At 47.4% G+C, this 19,339-nt stretch overlaps 1 protein-coding gene across 1 annotated transcript; it reads left to right on the top strand.

The window, feature by feature from the left end:
* Nucleotides 1–336: 336 nt before the first annotated feature.
* Tmem212 (transmembrane protein 212) lies at nucleotides 337–12,914 on the top strand. Its single transcript, XM_052731876.1, has 3 exons — nucleotides 337–495; nucleotides 11,109–11,168; nucleotides 12,423–12,914. Exons 1-3 carry the CDS (start codon nucleotides 337–339, stop codon nucleotides 12,786–12,788), a joined length of 585 nt encoding a protein of 194 aa, XP_052587836.1. The 3' UTR covers nucleotides 12,789–12,914.
* Nucleotides 12,915–19,339: the final 6,425 nt, after the last annotated feature.

Raw genomic sequence — 19,339 nt, 5'->3', positions numbered from 1 at the left:
ATTAGCTCAGTCAGTGAACCTTTGAATCTGATTAAGTCAGGAAGTGGTCACTCCCCAGGACACAGCAAATGAAGGGAGTCAAGGCAGCCACTCCAAAATGAGAAATCAGTCGCCCTGCTCTCTCTGAAAAAGGACGTGTTAAAGTTTATCCTGCCTAACTTACATCCAGAGCTCTATCATTCCTTCCATTCACCTCTGGAGACAATGACTATTGTCTGTGGGACTTCGCTGCTCCTGTTTGCAGCTACGGTCTCTAAGAAACTTATGTTTGTGGAGGGCTGGCTCACCCTCGTGCGTTGGCAACAAATATCTCAGAGCAAAGGAAGACAGAGGAAGATGAAGGGCCTCTACCAGGCTGCTGGCCAGACCCTGCTTACTCTAGGAAGCCTCAGCGTCTTCTCGGGAGTCATGGCCTTCTTCCCCGTCTTTTCCTGCAAGCTTTGGTACACAGGATGGAGCATTTGGATCGCCTGTCCCATCTGGAACGGGGCTTTGGTAGGGCATATTTCATTAAACATACTGATGTAAAGGGAGGTGAGAGGAAAGGGAAGTAAAATAATACATCAGTTAAGAGTTTTCCAATAATTCAAAGAAGTCTATATCCTGCAGAAAATCATAATCCTGAATTTAGAGCAGGAATTTCTATTAATTAAATTTTAAGCATATGATTTTTCTTAGCATTGTTTCATGTGTGTTTGTATGTCATGTATACAACAATGAAAGGTTCTTGTGAGGTATGGTGGCACAGACCTATAACCCCAGCACCGGAAGATGGAGGCAGAATGTGAACTGGAAGTCAGCCTGGGCTACATAGAGAGGCTTTGATTATTATGCAGCTGTCCATCCCTTACAAGCCAATGTCACCACACTGGACTCAGTTTTGACTAAGATTATATATATTTGATGTATCTTGAACAATACAATTTTAGGCATAGGCCAAGAGAAACGACCTGAGTGTCCCTGGCAAGCTCCTACTGAGTGGCTGCAGGAGGTGGAGGGAGGCAAGCTGGGGTTGGGCGTGGAGTCAGAGACACAAGGTGTGGGGAAGTAGCCGGTGTTCAATTTCAGACTTTAACAGTCTTACTATGTGGTCCGAAGCAGGAGTCTCATCCAGCTAGTTCCTTCTTGCTTTTTTCCCCCCTGTGCTGTGGGGACATTCATGGATAAAAAGAGACCATGTGAACAACTGTCTAATCCTAAGATACTTGGTGAGGATGAAGGCAATTTGAGCAGACTGCTTACTAGAGCTTTGGACTCCATTGCTAGCTAACACCAAGCCTTTCCCTTACCCTGTCCAAACTCTGTTCTTACCCAGTGGCTACCAACTCTGCTATCCTGTTCCTGGGAGTGCAGCTTCCTGGGCCTTATGCCCTTTCACATTCATGGCTGCCATTTCAAGAACACCTAGGTGTGTTTCACCCCAGGGCCTTTGTTCTGGGGCCTCTTTGTCTAAAATCTTCCTGTACCTGGCTGGCTCCCAAACTGTTGTGTTTTAAAAATGTGGGAAGGAGTCACACCATGCAACAGGCCCACGTGGGAGGTTTATTGAGGGGAGGGCAGAGAAGGGGGCAGAGACTGGAAGAGAAAGAAAGAGATGAGAGGTGGGTAAGGAAATTTTATAAGGAAATGTAGCAAATGCACGCAGAGGTGCTCTGCAGCTAAAGCTGAGAATATAACCTGTCAGGACCCTAAAAAAGGCCAGTACAGATGCCTAAATGCTAACACAAACCGCTTTTTCAAAGTCAGGATCCAATGTGTCTCTGGCTGTTCTAGAACTCTCCATGAAGCCGAGAGCTTCTGACCTTCCCACTTCCAGTTTCCCAGTGCTGAGATGACAAGCCAACACCAGAACACACAGCTTCCGCAGTGCTGGAGGTCCAGCCTGGGGCTTCATGCCTCGAGGCAAGCACTCCACTGAGCTACCCCCAACTCCTCACCATCAGTTCCCAGTCAAATGTCACTTTCCACCTAAGCCTTCCCTCTTTTACCCTGTTTTAAATTGCAACCCCCTAGAGGCCAGCAGAGATGACCAGAAGGTAAAGGTGCTTGTCACCAAGCTGGAAGACCCAAGTTCAATACCTGGAACCTACCAATTCCCATCAGAGGTCCTCTGACCTCCACACATGTGCCATGGTATCCATGTGCTCACTCCCCCAGCCCCACACAAAACAAATAAATAAAGCAAATGTAAAAAGCATCTTTAAAATTGTAACCTGCCGTTCCCAATCTGTGGTCCCACCCCATCTCCATTACGATATAACTTAACTACCTATTGTGCATCACACAAGATTAGGGTTCTGCTTCTGTTTTCTTTAATACTCTATCTCCAGAGCTTACAACAAAGACAGCCACCTGCTGCCTTTGATGGCCACTGTGGACTCAGTAGGTAACTCCTGGGCCCTGCGTTCTGGCGACACAGACTGTGTTATGGAGTGGAACTTTGGTTAGGTTGCCAGGACTCCAGGTGAGGCTGGTCTGGGCCGGAGGAACACCCCCCCCCCCCAGAAGGAAAGCAGTGGAGTGCTCACTCCTCCTATATCTAAATTTGGAACAACAATATTTTTTTCCTCTTGAGTTTCCTGCTAAGCTACAGTTTTGTCTGATGAAGGTCAGCTTCAGAAGACCCCTGCCTTATTCCACACCGCCCCTGCCAATCACTTCTTCAGTTGCTGCTGAGACACATCTTCCTCCAGTGAAAAGATGCCTTGTATATTTCAATCATATTGTCACTTCCTTTACAAATGACTCCATGTTTCTTTGGAGATGTAGAAGTGTTGCATGAATCTTAAAAGTTCTTATTAATAAAATCAAACCTGAGGCCAGTTATTGGGGTGAATAGTGGAAGATCAGAGAAGGAGAACAAGCCACAGCTAACCACACCTGGCCAGCTTCTCAGCTGATCCTGTTTCCTCAGACTGAAAGCTTCTGAGTCCTCATTCAAATGGATCTCAGCTGAACTGTGCTAGAAAGCCTGAAAGCTTAACCAGCCAAATGCTTAACCAGCCAAATGCTTCTAGTTTCTGGCCCTCACACCTTATATATCTTTCTGCTTTCTACCACCACTCCGTGGGATTAAAGCCTTGCTTTCTGAGATTAAAGGCATGAGTCACCATGCTTGGCTGTATCCTTGAACACATGGATTTCTGCCTCTGGAATGCTAGAATTAAAGGTGTATGCTACCACTGCCTATCCTAAGTATCTAGTGGCTTTTCGGTTCTCTGACTCCAGATAAGTTTATTAGGGTACGCAATATTTTGGGGGAACACAATACCACCACATAGAAGAGGGATTCTTTTGCATGTGATACCCCAGCGCTGACCCTACCCTGTCCCTTATATTTGTTCAAAGCTTTTAGTCAAGACTTTCTGAAGTCAGGCCCACCTTCTGGTCCACACCCTCCTAACTCTGTTCTGAAAGCCACACGGCACATGATTTTCCTAGGATGTCTGAGCAAGGTTATTTATAGGCGTCAGCTGCTATGGAGCATGCAGCCAGCAGGTCATAACATCTTCAGGACTGAGCCTTAGTAATCCTGGAACACATGGCCTGCAGAGCCATCTCCGATGAAGAGAATGAATCCCCTGAGTTCCATCAAAGGACCCATATCTAGAGAGTCTAGGGTCTTGGCCCGAAACAAGCCGCAGCCTAACTCCCAGTGCCTCGCTAATGCAAGGTCAGGGTCCTGCTTGAGGCCTGCCAAGCAGGCTTCTCAACTGTTACAGAAGGGGCTTGGCTAGGTGGGGGCTTAGCAGTCATTGGACTTCCATCTACCAGAGAGCAGCAGTGGAAAGACAATGTTTGGCAGTGGGTAAAATAATGAAGCCAGGGTTTATTCAATACTGATGCAGAGTGGAGAAAGGCACCTCGGTGCAGGGCCAAGTTCAACTCCAGATACTGTAGCACAAGACAGAACGTAGGTCAAGGAGCAGGGTGTGGGGCAGTGGATAGGAAATTACAAGAGGAAACAGCAAGGAGAAATGATGGGTTTTTGCTGAGCACAGACTGGGTGATCAGACATTGTCTACAGGGTGATGCTGAAGGACAGAGAGACCAAGGACACAGTTAATCAAACATCACTGGCCTGGAGGGTGGGCTGCTCGCTAAAGGTCTTGAGCAACTGTTTTTATTTATCTATTACCATATTTTATTTATTCACTTCATTTACTGTGTGTATGAATGCACATGGGTGCCCCTGAGCACCTGTGGAGGTTGGAGAACAACGTTCAGTAGCCAGTTCCCTCCTCCCACCACGTGGGATCAAACCGGGTCTGGAGTCTTCACCTGCTGAGACGTCTCCTTCACAGGCCCCCAAGTGGGGTTCTACAAGGAAGTGCTGATTCTGGTGATTTGGCTAAAGTCGGGGTAAGCAAATTGATCCTTGTCAATGGTTAGTTTCCCACTTGAATAGTCTAAGCCTCTTTATAGTCAGCCTGTCTAAAAACAAGTGAGTCATCCAAACCAATTCTTTCTTCTCCAACTTCCCTTTCTTTGTGTTGGGAAATCAATTTCAAACCAAGAATGACCTTTGACTCAATTCTTTCTGCTAAAGTAGACTTTTCAGACTGTACAAATCACTGGGGATCTACACATGGCAGGGTCAGTGCTGGGGGATCTATGGATGACAGGGTCAGCGCTGGGGATCTGTGGAAGGCAGGGTCAGCGCTGGGGATCTGTGGATGACAGGGTCAGCACTGGGGATCTGTGGAAGGCAGGGTCAGCGCTGGGGATCTGTGGAAGGCAGGGTCAGCGCTGGGGATCTGTGGATGACAGGGTCAGCGCTGGGGATCTGTGGATGACAGGGTCAGCGCTGGGGATCTGTGGAAGGCAGGGTCAGCGCTGGGGATCTGTGGATGACAGGGTCAGCACTGGGGATCTGTGGATGACAGGGTCAGCGCTGGGGGATCTGTGGAAGGCAGGGTCAGCGCTGGGGATCTGTGGATGACAGGGTCAGCGCTGGGGATCTGTGGATGACAGGGTCAGTGCTGGGGGATCTCTGGATGACAGGGTCAGCGCTGGGGATCTGTGGAAGGCAGGATCAGCGCTGGGGATCTGTGGATGACAGGGTCAGCGCTGGGGATCTGTGGATGACAGGGTCAGCGCTGGGGATCTATGGATGACAGGGTCAGCACTGGGGATCTGTGGATGACAGGGTCAGCACTGGGGGTCTGTGGATGACAGGGTCAGTGCTGGGGGATCTCTGGATGACTGGGTCAGTGCTGGGGGATCTCTGGATGACAGGGTCAGCACTGGGGATCTGTGGATGACAGGGTCAGCACTGGGGATCTGTGGATGACAGGGTCAGTGCTGGGGGATCTCTGGATGACTGGGTCAGTGCTGGGGATCTATGGATGACAGGGTCAGCACTGGGGATCTGTGGATGGCATGGGCAGCACTGGATTATGGCGGGGCCTCAGCAGTGCTTGTAAGGCAGCTCCCACTTACTACTCCTGGCAGGAGGGAAGAGATTCTAAAGACAAATTTATTTGCCCCCCCCCCTTTGGCCATCAAGCTATGGAAACAATGGATCCCAAGGAATTGGAATTCCCCCAGGAATCCCATGCTGAGAGAAGGAAGGAAAAGGTGCATCAGGGTTTCAACCCACCTCCATAAGAAGGTTCCACACAGTTCCTACAGCTTGTCAAACCACTTGATAGAAAGACGTGTATTCAGAGAGTGATGGGTCAGTCATGGTGGGTGCACATCCTGAACAAGAGTGCTCCGTTATTCACATCTCTTATCATCTATCTGAAGAGAAACTTCATGTGGGGACCAGAAGTGGGTTTGGAGAGTCTATGCTTGTTCTTCCTCCTAACATGTCCACACTGAATAGATCACCTTTCTCTCTACTGTCATTTTGTTTGGCCTTTTGAGGACAGGTGGCCTAGTCTAGCTTGCTGATCCTGCCAACAAACCAAGCTTTGGCACTAAAAACTGGTAAAACCAGAGAATGTCATGCTGTCACCTCTACACCTGCACTATGGAGCAATACCCTAAACCAGCCCTGCTTAAATCACCTGTCATGGGAAGCTAAATTTTCCCAACACGTGTCCCAACGTACATCTTCCTCTTCCTCCTCACTGTGCACCTCCCTTTTTCCACCCTACTAAGATTTTATGTCTAGGCAACCCTGAAAGGTCAGACCTTAGGGATCTATGCATTAGCAGATTATAAAACTGTATTGGGTAGCTAACAGCAGTTTCAATGAATAGAATACAATAGAATAGAGAATGGTAGAGTTTACCACACAGTGAGGATGTGGCACTAAATGTATTAGATATAAAATTAGACTGGTAGGATTCAGGCTGTGGCTCAGTTGGGAGGGTGCTTGCTTAGCATGTGAGGCCCTAGTCTGGTTCTCCAGCACCACACAGACTGGCATGGTGGTGCAGAATCTCAGTACTTGGGAGGTGGGACAGGAGGAGCAGAAGCTCTAAGTCATCCTCAGCTGAGTTGGAGGCTAACCTGAGTCCCGTGACATTGCCCTAGAAGGAGTGAAGATGCTCTAAAGAGACACTGTGTCCTTCCTTTAGACCGTGAGAGCACTGGAACAATGGACTGTAAGTAACTGGAGTGTCCCCAGGAAGCCCAGACAACTTTGGAACAACCTTGACCAGCTGGGACTGCTCACCTATGCCTGTCTACCTCTGGCTCTCTGTTGAACCTAAACCTCCCAGTAAGATCCTGAAGATGAGCTTGGCAGAGGGGGATGGACCTCTCTCTTCTTCCCATTGGGAGAATAGGTGGCTGATATGGCTCATTAGTGCTGCCAGGGTCCAGGATCTGACTCTAATAACTCGGGTAACAAGACCTTGTCTAAAAAAAAAAAAAAAAGGAATTGTGTCTAAGTGGAGTTTGAAGTCTAAAGACCAGGGTCCTGCAGGGACACTGAGACCACACCCATTCCAGTCCAGCACGAAACATCTGTCTCAGATGTCTAAACTCGATGTGAGTCAGGCTAGCTTCTTCGAAGAGCTACTTGACCATCCCAGACAAACCCCACAGGTAACTGCTGAGGTCCTCCTCACCCTGGTATAACACAGCTTTGAACGCTCATTTTCTGCTTTTCTCCACCAAGGTCCCACCCTGCTGCAGGCTGGCTCCTCCCTATCTGTGCCCCATGCACAGTGCACTTCTTCACCTCTGCAGATGACGGTCTCCAGCCAGGCATGCCCTCGCTGGTCATGGCCATGGCTCCGGGCTCTCTTTGTCCTCCTGAACTTAATACCCAAATGCTTCCTGTGTGCCACACTCTCATTCTTGTCTAGTTTTGCTTTTGTTTTATTTAGTCGATTTGTTGTTTTTAATGTGGGGGGAGGAGAGACACAGAGAGAGAAGGTATCTCAGAAGCCAGAAGAGGGCATCCTATCCCTGGAGCTGGCCCTGCAGGCAGGTGTGAGCTGCCTGCCATGGGTGCTGGAAACTGAACTCGGGTCCTCTGTAAGAGCTGTACACACTCTTAGCTGCTGAGCCATCTTTCCTCAGTCCCTTCAATGGGGGACGTTTGTGTGTGAACATTATGGTTTTTTTTTAATCTAGATTGAAATTCCAGTGAGAGCTGGAATCATGACTCACGCAGTTGTCTGGTGCCCTGTTTCATCTCAAACAGTCTCTTGGCCTCTTCTGGAAAGCAGGAGACCAGCTCCATGTCAGTTTATTTAACGTTATTTTTAGGAAAGAGTCTAGTTTCAATGTGAAATGTCCCTCCTAAGTGCAGGGGTTAGAGCACTCGGCCCCCAGCTAGTGGCACTATTTGAGGAGGTCGTGGAAGCTTTGGGACAGGAACCCTTGCTGGACCGTCAGCCAGTCACACGAAACAGATGTTGAGGGCTTGTAGCTCAGGTCCATTTCCTGTCCACTGCCTGCATCGTGAGTACAGACGCAACATGAGGAGCCAGCCTCCTGCTCCTGCCATCACCACGGCTTCCCGACCACCAGGCCAGTCACCACGCCTTCTCTGTCACCACGCCTTCCCTGTCTGCCACCATGCCTTCCCTGTCACCACGCCTTCCCTGTCACCACAACTTCCCTGTCTGTCACCACGCCTTCCCTGTCACCACGCCTTCCCTGTCACCACGCCTTCCCTGTCTGTCACCACGCCTTCCCTGTCACCACGCCTTCCCTGTCACCACGCCTTCCCTGTCTGTCACCACGCCTTCCCGTCCACAGCAGACAGTACCTCCTGGAACTGTAAGCTACAGTGGTCCTCCCTCCCTTAAACTGTTTCTGTCAGGGTATTTTATGATAGAAATAAGAAAGTAACCAACATAGGGTCCCATGTAGCCCAGGCTGGCCTCAGACTCTGTGTAATGGAGGATGACATTGAACTTCTGATCCTCCTGCCTCTGTGTGCTGAGTTCTGGGACTACAAATGTGTGCCACTGTGCCCACAATCAGGGCTTCTGTGTGCTGGGAAAGCACGTTGCTAACACAACTACATCTTCAGCCTCGTTGAGGAGATTCAGCCTGTTAACACTGGTGTGCTTTCCACCGTGTCTGCCCTGTATTTAATCAGAATGAAGACTTGCTATTGTTACTTTATCTGCATCGTGATTACCTCACTGCTTGTAGTAGACCCACAATAGATGCTTGTAAGTGACTAAGCTGTATATCCTATCTTCATGTGATGACTCTGAAATTGCTTCCTTTGATTCATTTGCTTCTGGGAACTGTGTACTGTCTGTAAGCAGCTTGAACGTCTAGTGGAAGGGCTCACAATTACCCCAGAAAGCAAGCCAACAGCATGGCAGAGGGAGGCTCCTGCCTCCCTGCCCTTCCTCAAACCACACTGATCAACCAGCCCTTCACTTCCCGAACACCCTGCTTCTTCCTCCTTTTCTTTTCCCTCTTGACTTCTGTTCACTACCCTCACATCTCTTCCCTTTTCATTCTTCCGTCTTCTTATCTAAATTCAGGAACAGCATCAGGAAGATGGGTGTGCTCAGCTCTGGCATCCCCATCCCGTCAGCCAAGTGGATTTAACAAGTTACCGAGCAGCCATATCCTAGGCTGCTACTCCGTGAAAGAGCTTTTTCAGAGTTGTGCATAAACAAGGCAAAATTCAAGTTGGCTGCTGTGAGCAAAATAACAGGAAACTGCAATTCTGCAGCATTTTTCAACTTTGAAAAGGAAAGGAACTGCTGCCAGCACACTTAAGGCAAGCTAGAGTCTCAGCATCCCATCATGTCTGCTGTCTTCCAGAGCCAAGCCAGCAAATCTCCTGCTTCTGAGTTTCTCTGATTGCTGACAGGCAGCGATGTGTCAATTTGGACGCTTAGACAGCGAGGGCTCCATTTCTCTGCCTTAGTCCCCCATTATGCTGCATGCGCCGCCTCTGCCGCCTGAACATCCCCTGGAAAGGTGCCTCTTGCAGAATCAAGCCAGGAACTTCTTTTGACTACAGATGGTCCTGTTTTTATGCACGGGACATTCATGGTAGACCCACGCCAAGTCTGCGATCTTGGGCTCGGCAACCGGAGCCATGCATGAGCAGGAGTTTCCCTCTCCCAGTTTCTAAATTCAAGTTTCAAAATGGTAAATACACCACACTTGGAACTCTGTAAGCAGCATCCCACTAGATCACACCGAAGAATCTCTCATCCCCCCTTGAATCCAGCAGCTCTGTGCATGCCATCACATTTATTCCTCTGTCAAAATCAAAACTGTGCTGTTTTTAAACCTTTCTATACTCCAATCATCTCCCCCCCGGCTTTCTATCTGGACCTCAGAACCCACGCTTTGATTGAGAGTAAGGATTTCTGCGGTTTGCGGATAAGTGATTCTTAGTCTCAATTACCACAAACGGCTCCTTCATCAGACCTCATGATGAATCCAAGATGAGGTCAGAGATTCTTTTTCCATTATCTACTGCAACATTCTGGACACTCCATTCCCTCCTTTATTAACTATTTTCATTCTGTACTTTGGGCCTCTTTCTTTAAACATGGACTATAGAGAAAAACTCTTCACAAAAGTAGACACGACTGCACCCACAACGCTAAATGCCATGCCATGTACATCCATCTTAGTGGCTGTCTTTGTCATTTAGGAAGCAGAGGTCATGTGTCTGTATCCCATCAGCAGGTCAAGGCCCCAAAATCAAAAGAAAGCAGGCTGTGAAAGATTTGGGGTGTGGAGACAGGTCTGCATTTCAGTTTGTCCTGTTTGCAGCTTTATAAAGTTGTTGGGAAAATGAAAAACAGCATATTGGGGTGGCAACATCGCTCAGTAAGTAAAGATGCTTGCAGCTAAGCCTGCCACCCTGAGTCCAGTCCCCGGGACCCATATGATAGAAGGAGAGATTCAATCCCATCACTTTATCTGACTTACACACACACACACACACACACACACACACACACACACACACACACACACACAGAAATAGAGAGAGAAATAAAAATAAATGTCAAAAATCCTTAAAATATAAAAGTTGTACATGTGTTACTTTTTTGTTGCTGTGATTAAAAAATACCATAACCAAAGGCAACTTCAGAGTTTATTTGGCTTATGGTTCCAGAGGGTTCCAGTCTATGATGGCAGGAAAGGTGTGGCATACCAGCAGGGGGAGGAAGTTGGCTCTGTACATTGTCACCCCACACAGAAAGCAGGGGGAGCAAGCAGGAAGTGGGACGAGACTGTAAGCCCCAAGGCCCGCCCCAGTGGGCTTTACTCATACCTCCAGCAAGGCTCTAAAGGTCTACACCTTTCCCAAACAGTGCCGCCAACGTGGAAACAAGTGTTCAAATCCACGAGCCTATGGGGGCATTTCTCATTCAAACCACGGCACAAAGCACAGGACGAGACCTGTGAAGCAAATTTAACTGTGGTGCCCTGACCGTAGCAGAGGTGGTGGTTGTGACGGCAAAGGCAACAGAGAATGGAAAATGAGTTGGCGTGACTCACGTCCTGATGACTCTAATGGCTTAGTCTCCTCCCTGTTCACACAGTTCCTCTCCCACAAGAAGAAGGGATCAGAGCCATAAATCCGTCTCATCCTTTGCCCTGCCTTCTAGCTTGTGATAAAGTTGTCAAGCTGTGAGGCAGATTGAACTCTTTGCAGAGGTCCCTTTGACTGTGGATGTTATTTTTTTCCAATTTTCTTTTCACAGGCCATCACAGCTGGGGCACTTGTACTGCTTGCTCACAGAAAGTGGACCCAGAGACACTTGGTAAATACAAAAATGTCAGCAGGGATGGTACAGCGGATTTGACAGTCGTGAGTGTGTGTGTGTGTGTGTGTGTGCACATGAAGACTGGGTCTCGTGTATCCCGGGTTGTCCTTGAGCTTGCCATGTAGCTTATGATGACCTCAAATTTCTAATCCTCCTTCTTCCATCTCCCAGGTCCTGGGATTACAGGCATGTGCCACCTTGCCCAATTTTATAAACTATGTTTAAAATGTAATTTTTATCCAGTTTTTACTCTAAATCATTTCTCTAAGTTCATGATTACTGTTGGGTCCAGCCCATGTCAGTGCTCTGAGTTAATGTTGTAGAAACAGGCTCCTCTGCTTCAATAATGTGAGTGCCCATGGTGAGTGTATGTTTGGGGGGTATGAAGTGAACCCCGGACTCGGTACTGCTAGACAAACACTCTGCCCACTGAATTACACCCCCAGCCTCAACAACTACTCAGCCCGAGGTCACCTTCCGAGCTCTCAGATCAGGGAAAGGATGAGAACTCCAAGCCTGCTTGTATTTAAGGGCACCGAGTCAGCTCTTCCCTCGCTACAGAAAGAGTGTGGTATCCATTGTAGCCTCATTTCTGTGGCAAAGGCCGTGGACAGGTCAGCTGGAGCTTGAGCTAAAACCCAGGCTTGGACTGAGAAGGTCTGGATGAGGTCTGAAAGGCAGCCTTTCTGAGAGGCTCCTCATCAGTGCTGTGCTCCCCAACCACAGATAGCACCCTGAGTAGCAAGGGCCAAAGAAGGGGTGTGTTTTCCCAGCATCAACAGTCACTCTGAGTATGATAGGGAATAAACAAATAAAACTTTATTGAATTGATTTCATTTTAGCTCACATTGCTGACGTGATTTCCTCCTGTAGCAAGGATTGGCAGCAGGGAGAACAGCAGGTCCTTAAAGGAAGGTAGAGGGAACTAGAGGTGGAGTTCGGGGACAGAGTGCTGGCCTGGCATACCGAGGCCGTAGGTCTAAATTTTAAATGGCAGCACGGGGTGGGGTGGGGTGGGGGGTAAATCCAGTGTGGCACTTGGGATATAGAAGCAGGAAAGACCAAGAGTTCAAGGCCAACCTTGGCAACATAGAAATCTGAGGCCAGCCTGGGCTACAGGAGACTCAGTCTTGAGTGTAGATGAGATAGAAAGTTGTGTGTATTTCTCCTCTTCCAGGTAGAGGAGATTAATGGCCTCCAGTAACAGTGGTTTCTTCCTCCAAGTGACAGTTTATTTCTGCTTATTTTCAGTGGGAAGCTGGCTTCACCTTCGTAATTCTGAGCATTCTGGGATGTCCGCTACATTTTGCAATAGCCTTGGAATCTGCCCTCCTTGGTCCATATTGCTTCTACTCCTTCTCAGGGGCTGTGGGGACCGGCTACGTTGGCTACGCAGTTACCTTTCCTTTCCCGTACACGAAGTTTCCGTCAGTCTGTGTGGACCCCCTCCACTATGAAGAGTACCACCTGGCACTTCAAGCCCTGGACCTGGGCCTGAGCTTCACCCTCTTCTGTGTGTCCCTCAGCGTGTTCATCAAGCTTTCTGCGAGACTGCTGCAGAACGGACACATACATGTGAGTTCCAACAAAGGGAGACTGGGCCTCGCCCAGTCCTGAATGGTGAAGGACTGTGTGGGAATCCCTGTGTGTTCCCCCTCTATCTGCTGCCATGGTAACCAGGGTCTGGCTTGCTACAGGTACTCAATAACTGATTTTGTTGAGTTGGGGAGGGGTGCGTGTTGAGGGAACAACTGGTGTATTCCCAATAGTATGCACCACTTGCCAGTTTTTTCTCGACCTAGAATTTTAAAGCTGTGTATAGGAATAAGACAATGGTACATAAAAACTCTCACCTCTTGGTATTTATCTCCTTTTAGGTTTTTTTTTAATTTTTAAATTAACTGACAATTTCATACATGTATATATTAGATCACGTTTACCTTACATTACTTTCTCTTGCCCCCCTTTTCTCTTCCACTGAGCCCCTTCTCCATTAATTTCCCTTCTACGTTCATGTCTGTGTGTGTGCATGTGTGTGTGAGTGTATGATGTGTGTATATGTGCATGTGTGCATACATGTGTGTGTGTGTGTACATGTGTATGTGCATGCATGAGCTCACTTGGCACTGAAGTTTTTTATGAGATTGCAGTTGAGGGGACATTTACTGGCACATGGGCCATTACCCAGTGGCTACTCAACTGTCAGGCATGCTCCTCACTTTGAGTGGTTATGAGTCTGCAGTAATCACCATGCTCTGCAAAGCGGACATGTTCTGATGAAGGCTGGGCTTCAAAAAGGAACTCCTGCCTCATGCCATAGTACAGCGCAGGGCAAAAACAAACACTGTACGATCAACTATGTGAAATCAAAAAAGTCAGATTCATAGAACAGAGCGTAGTGTAGTTATTGGAAAAGGTTGGGGGTTCAAGAAGTAAGGAAATTTTAGTCAAAGAATATAAATTTTCAGATGTAAGTAAATAGTTTTGGGGGTATAATGTACACCACAAGACTATAGATAACAATACTGTATCACATGCACAAGATTTGCTAAGAGAATACACACATACACATATACATATTGTGTATATATTTACGGTGTTTTTTTTTTTTTTTTTTTTTGGTTTTTCGAGACAGGGTTTCTCTGTGTAGCTTTGCGCCTTTTCCTGGAACTCACTTGGTAGCCCAGGCTGGCCTCGAACTCACAGAGATCCATCCACCTGGCTCTGCCTCCCGAGTGCTGGGATTAAAGGCGTGCGCCACCACCGCCCGGCTTATTTACGGTGTTTTGATCAGGGTCTCACCATGTAGCCCAGGCTGGCCTCACATTCTGTATCCTCATACCCCAGCTTTCCAAATGCTGGGATTGTGGGTACATGCCAACACATCCAGTCTTCAGAAGGAAATCTTGTGAGTGTGCATGTGTGAACTGGGGGTGCTCGTGCCCATGCACATGTGTGGAAGCCTGAGGACGATGTCAGGCGTCTTTCTCCATGCTCCCCTCTGGTCTCCTTTTAGACAGCCCCCAGCCGCCCCCCCCCCCCCCCCCCCCCCCCGCTGGCCCCGACACCTGTGGATTCTCGGGATCTGCCCATCTCCACCCAGCCTTTATGGAGTACCCATGTCCTAGGGTTTGCTCAGCAGGTGCTCTTACCCATTGGGCTGTCTCCCCAGGTTCCTTAAGCAGTAAGTCTTAAACGTTCTTACCATGCAAATGCATGCATTCAAACACGCACAGTAGCATGTGAGCTGATGACGGACTCGCTAACTTGACTGTGGAAATATATTTGCCAACACATTTTATTGTACATCTCTAATTTAGACAGAATAAAGTTAATAATTTGCTTTATTTTACCACATTAAGCTTTACCATAGACATTTTTTCTAATAGAGAATATTAAGAGCATTTTGGAAACTGATTGTAGAAACATCCTTTATGCTTTAAATATTAGTCAAACGTGGATGCTTTAATTTGGTGGCTAAACAACACCCAGTATTTTTGTTTGGGCTATGACAGAGAAGTTTGTATATCCCAAACCAAGCTGCACTTTTTTTTTCCCCAGGAGGGCTAGTTATAACCCTAATGCACCGTCTTAGCCAACTTTAGACTGTGTGGTACTGTTTACATCTTAAAGTTTGTATGCTCTGCCTAACCGGCTCATTTAAAGGCTAAGCGTGGTAAAGTACTTGCCTAGTATGCACAAAGCTTTGGGTTTGATCCCAAGCACCTCAAAAACGGGGTATGGTTTGCACACATCTGTAACCACAGCTCTTAGGAGGCAGAAGCAGGGGGATCAAGAGTTCAAAGTCACCCTTGGCTCTGTAACAAGCTCAGCCCTCGTGAGGTGCATGAGACCAGTTTCAAACAAACCAGGAAAAACAAAACTTGCCTCAGATCAGTCAGCTTAGGGACAGAACCCAGTTCAGAACCCAGGCACCTTCCGACCAAGCCTGTTTCGTTCGGCCTGCCTTGTTGCTTCCTATTGCTCCTGCTGGCCTGCTGGCCCAGCCCCGCCACAGCAGACCTGAAGGTGGAAAAGCCGCCTCTGCTCCTAAGTCTTCCAGGTGTGGCCTGTTAGTCCTCTGCTGTGGAAAAGCCTCCCTTAGGCAGAAATGCTCCCACTGTGGACTCCGCCTGTGGGATGTCTATCTCCTGGGGTCAGGCAGTGCTGGCCTATTTTCTTCCAGCTCTGTTCTGTGTATTCCAACCAGCAAAGCTGGAATACAGGAAGTTGGCACTCTTGATACAGGAGTCAGTCCCGTCCTCTTGACTTCTACATAAGTCTGCAAAGGAAATCCTGTCCATTCCTAGAACAGAGCTGATTTTACAGGGAGGCCTGCCAAGCCAAGGCAAGCCAACCCACATTACCTCCCTCCCTGCACTGCAAAGGCACCTGGAAACTTAGGACTTGAGATTTCACCCAGGTAGTGAACAGCCCACATTTTCTAGAGTTCTTGTTAGATGTAACCTATGGCTATGAGAGCCAGTGAAGTACTGGCTGTATAATTCCCCACCGTAGGGGATTCACTAGGCACATGGCTGCCCCCCTCATGCATAAGGCTCAGAATACCTGCATTTAGCAGATGGAGGGCAGGGAGAAAAGAAAAACAAAAACAAAAAAAACTGGATGCAGAATTTGGTAAGCGAGCTCAGAGACTGTGTGGGGAGGCTACCTGAAGTCCCTGGAGAGAGAAAACGAACAGGAAGCAGAAGCAACAAACTGGGTCTCAATCCCTCTCAATCCCTTCGGGGCTCGAACAACCCTTGCACAGGGGTCACAAGTCAGATAGCCCGCATATCAGATATTTACATTATGATTCATAACACTAGCAAAATTACAGTTAGGAAGAAGCAATGAAATAATTTTGTGTTGGGGGTCACCACAGCAGGAGGAACTGTATTAAAGGGTCACAGCATTGGGAAGGGTGAGAGCCACTGGGCTAGAGGAAAAGAGCGTCAACATGGGAGTCACTCAGTCCATAGAGCCCACGACAACTGTAATCATTTCTCAGAGCAGATGACATCAGAAGCTCTTAGGCAGGTTAGACCATTTGTTATTTGTTTTGAGATAGTGTCTCCTATAGCCCAGGATGGCCTCAAACTCACTGCATAGCTGAGGATGACCCTGGTCCTCCGCCTTCACCTCCAGGGTGCAGGCGTTACAGACAGGCTCTAATATGCCTGCCTTCAGGGTTCTTATTAAAACAAATTTCTGGACCCCACCTGACCCTGCTATGTCAGAATTCTGGGGAAGAGCACAGACAATATGCATTTATAACACACATCCTGGGAAATTCTAATGACCACAGATGTCAAAGAGTTGGCATTATAACTTATTTCTTTCTTTCCTCCCTTCTTTTTTTTTAAAGACAAGATATGATGTAACCCAGGCTAGCCTTGAACTTGCAATGTAACCAAGGCTAACTTTGAACTTGTGACCTTCCTGCCCTTACCTCCTAAATTCTGGGATTACAAATGTGAACCACCACACCTGGTTTATGAGGTGCTGGGAATTGAACCCATGGTGTCCTGCATGCTAGGCAAGCACTCTACCAACTGAGCTCTATCCCCAGACCCTTATACCATATTCTTTATAAAAGAGTCTCTTCTTAGGGCCATTTCTGGACAGAGTCCCCATTTGCCTAACTGCCTACAATGCAGCACCAAATTTAGGTAAACATCTAGATAAATTTACTAAGTGACATTTCCCTTGAGAGCATTTTTGGATGATTTGACATTGCTTTATCCAGAATGGCAGCAGATCAAGTTTCATTAGCCACTCTGTGGGGCTGACACAATGGGACCCTGCCCCCTAACCCACATTTGCACAGCCCAACCCAGCCTGTCTCCATGTACATCTCAAAATACTGGATGTAATTTCCTCCAGTGAAATTAATATATCATCTATCAAAATTTCAGAAAACATAGGCTTAGAAGAAAACAGTGATCTATCGAGGTATAGACTCCTCCATCTGTGAAGAGCCCACAGACAGTTATAATGGTAGATTTTTTTTTCCCTTTTGTTACATTTATTTGTTGGGGGGTATGCTCAGATGCCCACGACAACTGTAATACACTCCATGTGTACGTGGAGGTCAGAGGCCATCTTCCAGGAGTTGGATCTCTCCTTCTATCGTGTGAATTCCGGGATTGGAACTTGGGTCTTCAGGCTTGGAGGCAAGCACCCTTTCCCACTGAGCCCTCTCACCAGCCTGTGTTGCTAGATTCTCTACGTAATGAAAGTGATTGAGTAATTTTTGTTTTGTTTTTATTTTTCCTAATAATACCCTAAAATTTCATTTAAACTATGATGCATCTTGTAAAACATGCTCCTGGCTGGTATTTTTGTTTTCTTACAAATAAAACATTGATAACGCTTTAAAATGGCAATTTTAAGTGTCACCCTGAACACCATTGTTCTTTGGGAAAACAGCACTATCACAAATTGTGAGAGTTGGAGACCCTGTCTTTTAAAAAGAGAAAACAACGATCAAAATACATTGCAAATGTTCACAATAATAATTGTCATTATGTTGAAAAGCGAAGAAAGGTGGTGATTTGAAGGGGCTGGGAGAACACGGTGTGTGTGTTTGGCGGGGGTGGGGGTGGGGGGGGGTGGGGAGGTGGGGAAGGGGGGGCATGCTTGTTCTCTACCAACCAGAGTTACACTCTTCTGAGGCTTTCTCCTGGAAGTTTTCAGAAATGAGCCAGGCACTTCCTAGGACATCACGACACCCCCTCCCTCCTCCACAACTGTCTTTCATAGAATTGAGGTGATTTTGTTACAGGTCACATGAAGAAAGGGCAGTTCAATCCCAACCAAACACACTGAGAAATGCTTAAAGGAGGCATGGAGCATCTGAAGACTTTGAGAAACACTAAGACATGGGCAGCCCTCCTGACCTCAGTGCCCTGCTGGGAAGGACTCTGGGCTGCACAAATGGGGTGGACCGCCTGCCCCACACAGCCCCACACGCAATTTAGGTAGGACAACAAAGCCAGAAACACCATAACCAAAATAGTCTGCAGTCTTGCTCCAGCAAGCAACGAAGTTCTGAGAAAAGGCCAGTAAGGATTTCTGGCACCCTGCAGGCGGGCGGTCCCTGCAGCTGTTCCACCCCTCCTCCGCCAGATGCGATGGAGCCTTTTATTTTTCTTTCATTATTTTTTGTTATGTTTTGAGGCTTTTTTAATGGAAAGGGGGAGGAAAACATTTCCCCCCTTGTCATGTGAATGGCGGCTTTGCTTTTTTTAATGAATGGAGATGTATTTGCTTCACATAAAAGATGCTGGTAAACCCTTCACGTGCAATTTAAAGACACTTGAGCAAAATATTTATTGATGGGCAGCTCTTTCCCACAGTAGAAGATAAATAAGCTGCCATGCAATGGCCCAAAGTGTGAGTAGATTTCTCTGCCTCATTACAAATATAAATGTATTGGGAGGGATATATTTTTGAGACAGGCCCTCACTATGTGGATGGGACTGGATTGGAACTTACAGCAATCCTCCTACCTCTGCTTCTGAAGTGCTGGGATGACAGGTGTGGTCCACCACACACAGCTTCTGTAAAAGTTCTTTGAATTGGATTCACTGGAAGGTATTTTTAACTTTTGTTAGTAGTCAGAGTACTACTCATGTGATTACTCATAGTAATCACTCATGGGTTTCACTGTGGTGTTTTCATATGTGACAAGTCCACTTTGACCACACCCCCATCACTCTCTCTTGTCCCTCCCACTCCCACTAAACCCCTCCTCTTCCCAGTTGGCTCCCTTTTGCTTTTTTATGTTTTCAGTTCTTTTCTTGGTTCAATGAGTTTAATTGGGTTTGCTTACAGGAATCCGGGTGAGGGGTTTCATCTATAACTCTTGTATTAGGGCCTGAGGTCTCAAAGTGAACTCCAGTAAGATCTTTGTAGGAATACTGGGAGCTGAATCTCCTTAGGCGGACAGAGCAGGGTTGAAATACAGTCAGAGTCCACTGTATTTCTCCCCTTTATGGTCTATTGCATTGTCTTCAGATTGGTCAGTAGAGAAATGTGAATCTAGAAGAATGATCACAGAGCTGGGGAGATGGCTTGTGGGGTGGTTAAAGTGGGGCCCATGGGCCAGCCAGTCTAGCAGAAATACTGAGCTCCAGGTTCAGTGAGAGACCTGTCTCAAAGGA

This window comes from Peromyscus californicus, unplaced genomic scaffold (assembly GCF_007827085.1).
Source record: "Peromyscus californicus insignis strain IS unplaced genomic scaffold, ASM782708v3 Scaffold_9__1_contigs__length_137607984, whole genome shotgun sequence".
NCBI classification, from domain to species: domain Eukaryota; kingdom Metazoa; phylum Chordata; class Mammalia; order Rodentia; family Cricetidae; genus Peromyscus; species Peromyscus californicus.
The sequence above is the reverse complement of the archived record's forward strand: the minus strand, read 5'-3'. Positions and strand labels throughout refer to the sequence as shown.

What these genes read in the sequence shown, in the direction of transcription:
- Tmem212 (XM_052731876.1), top strand. Translation starts at nt 337, where the DNA reads ATGAAGGGCCTCTACCAGGCTGCTGGCCAGACCCTGCTTACTCTAGGA. An exon ending in CCATCTGGAACGGGGCTTTG is followed by an intron (nt 496 to 11,108) that starts GTAGGGCATATT and finishes TTCTTTTCACAG; the next exon opens with GCCATCACAGCTGGGGCACT. An exon ending in AGTGGACCCAGAGACACTTG is followed by an intron (nt 11,169 to 12,422) that starts GTAAATACAAAA and finishes GCTTATTTTCAG; the next exon opens with TGGGAAGCTGGCTTCACCTT.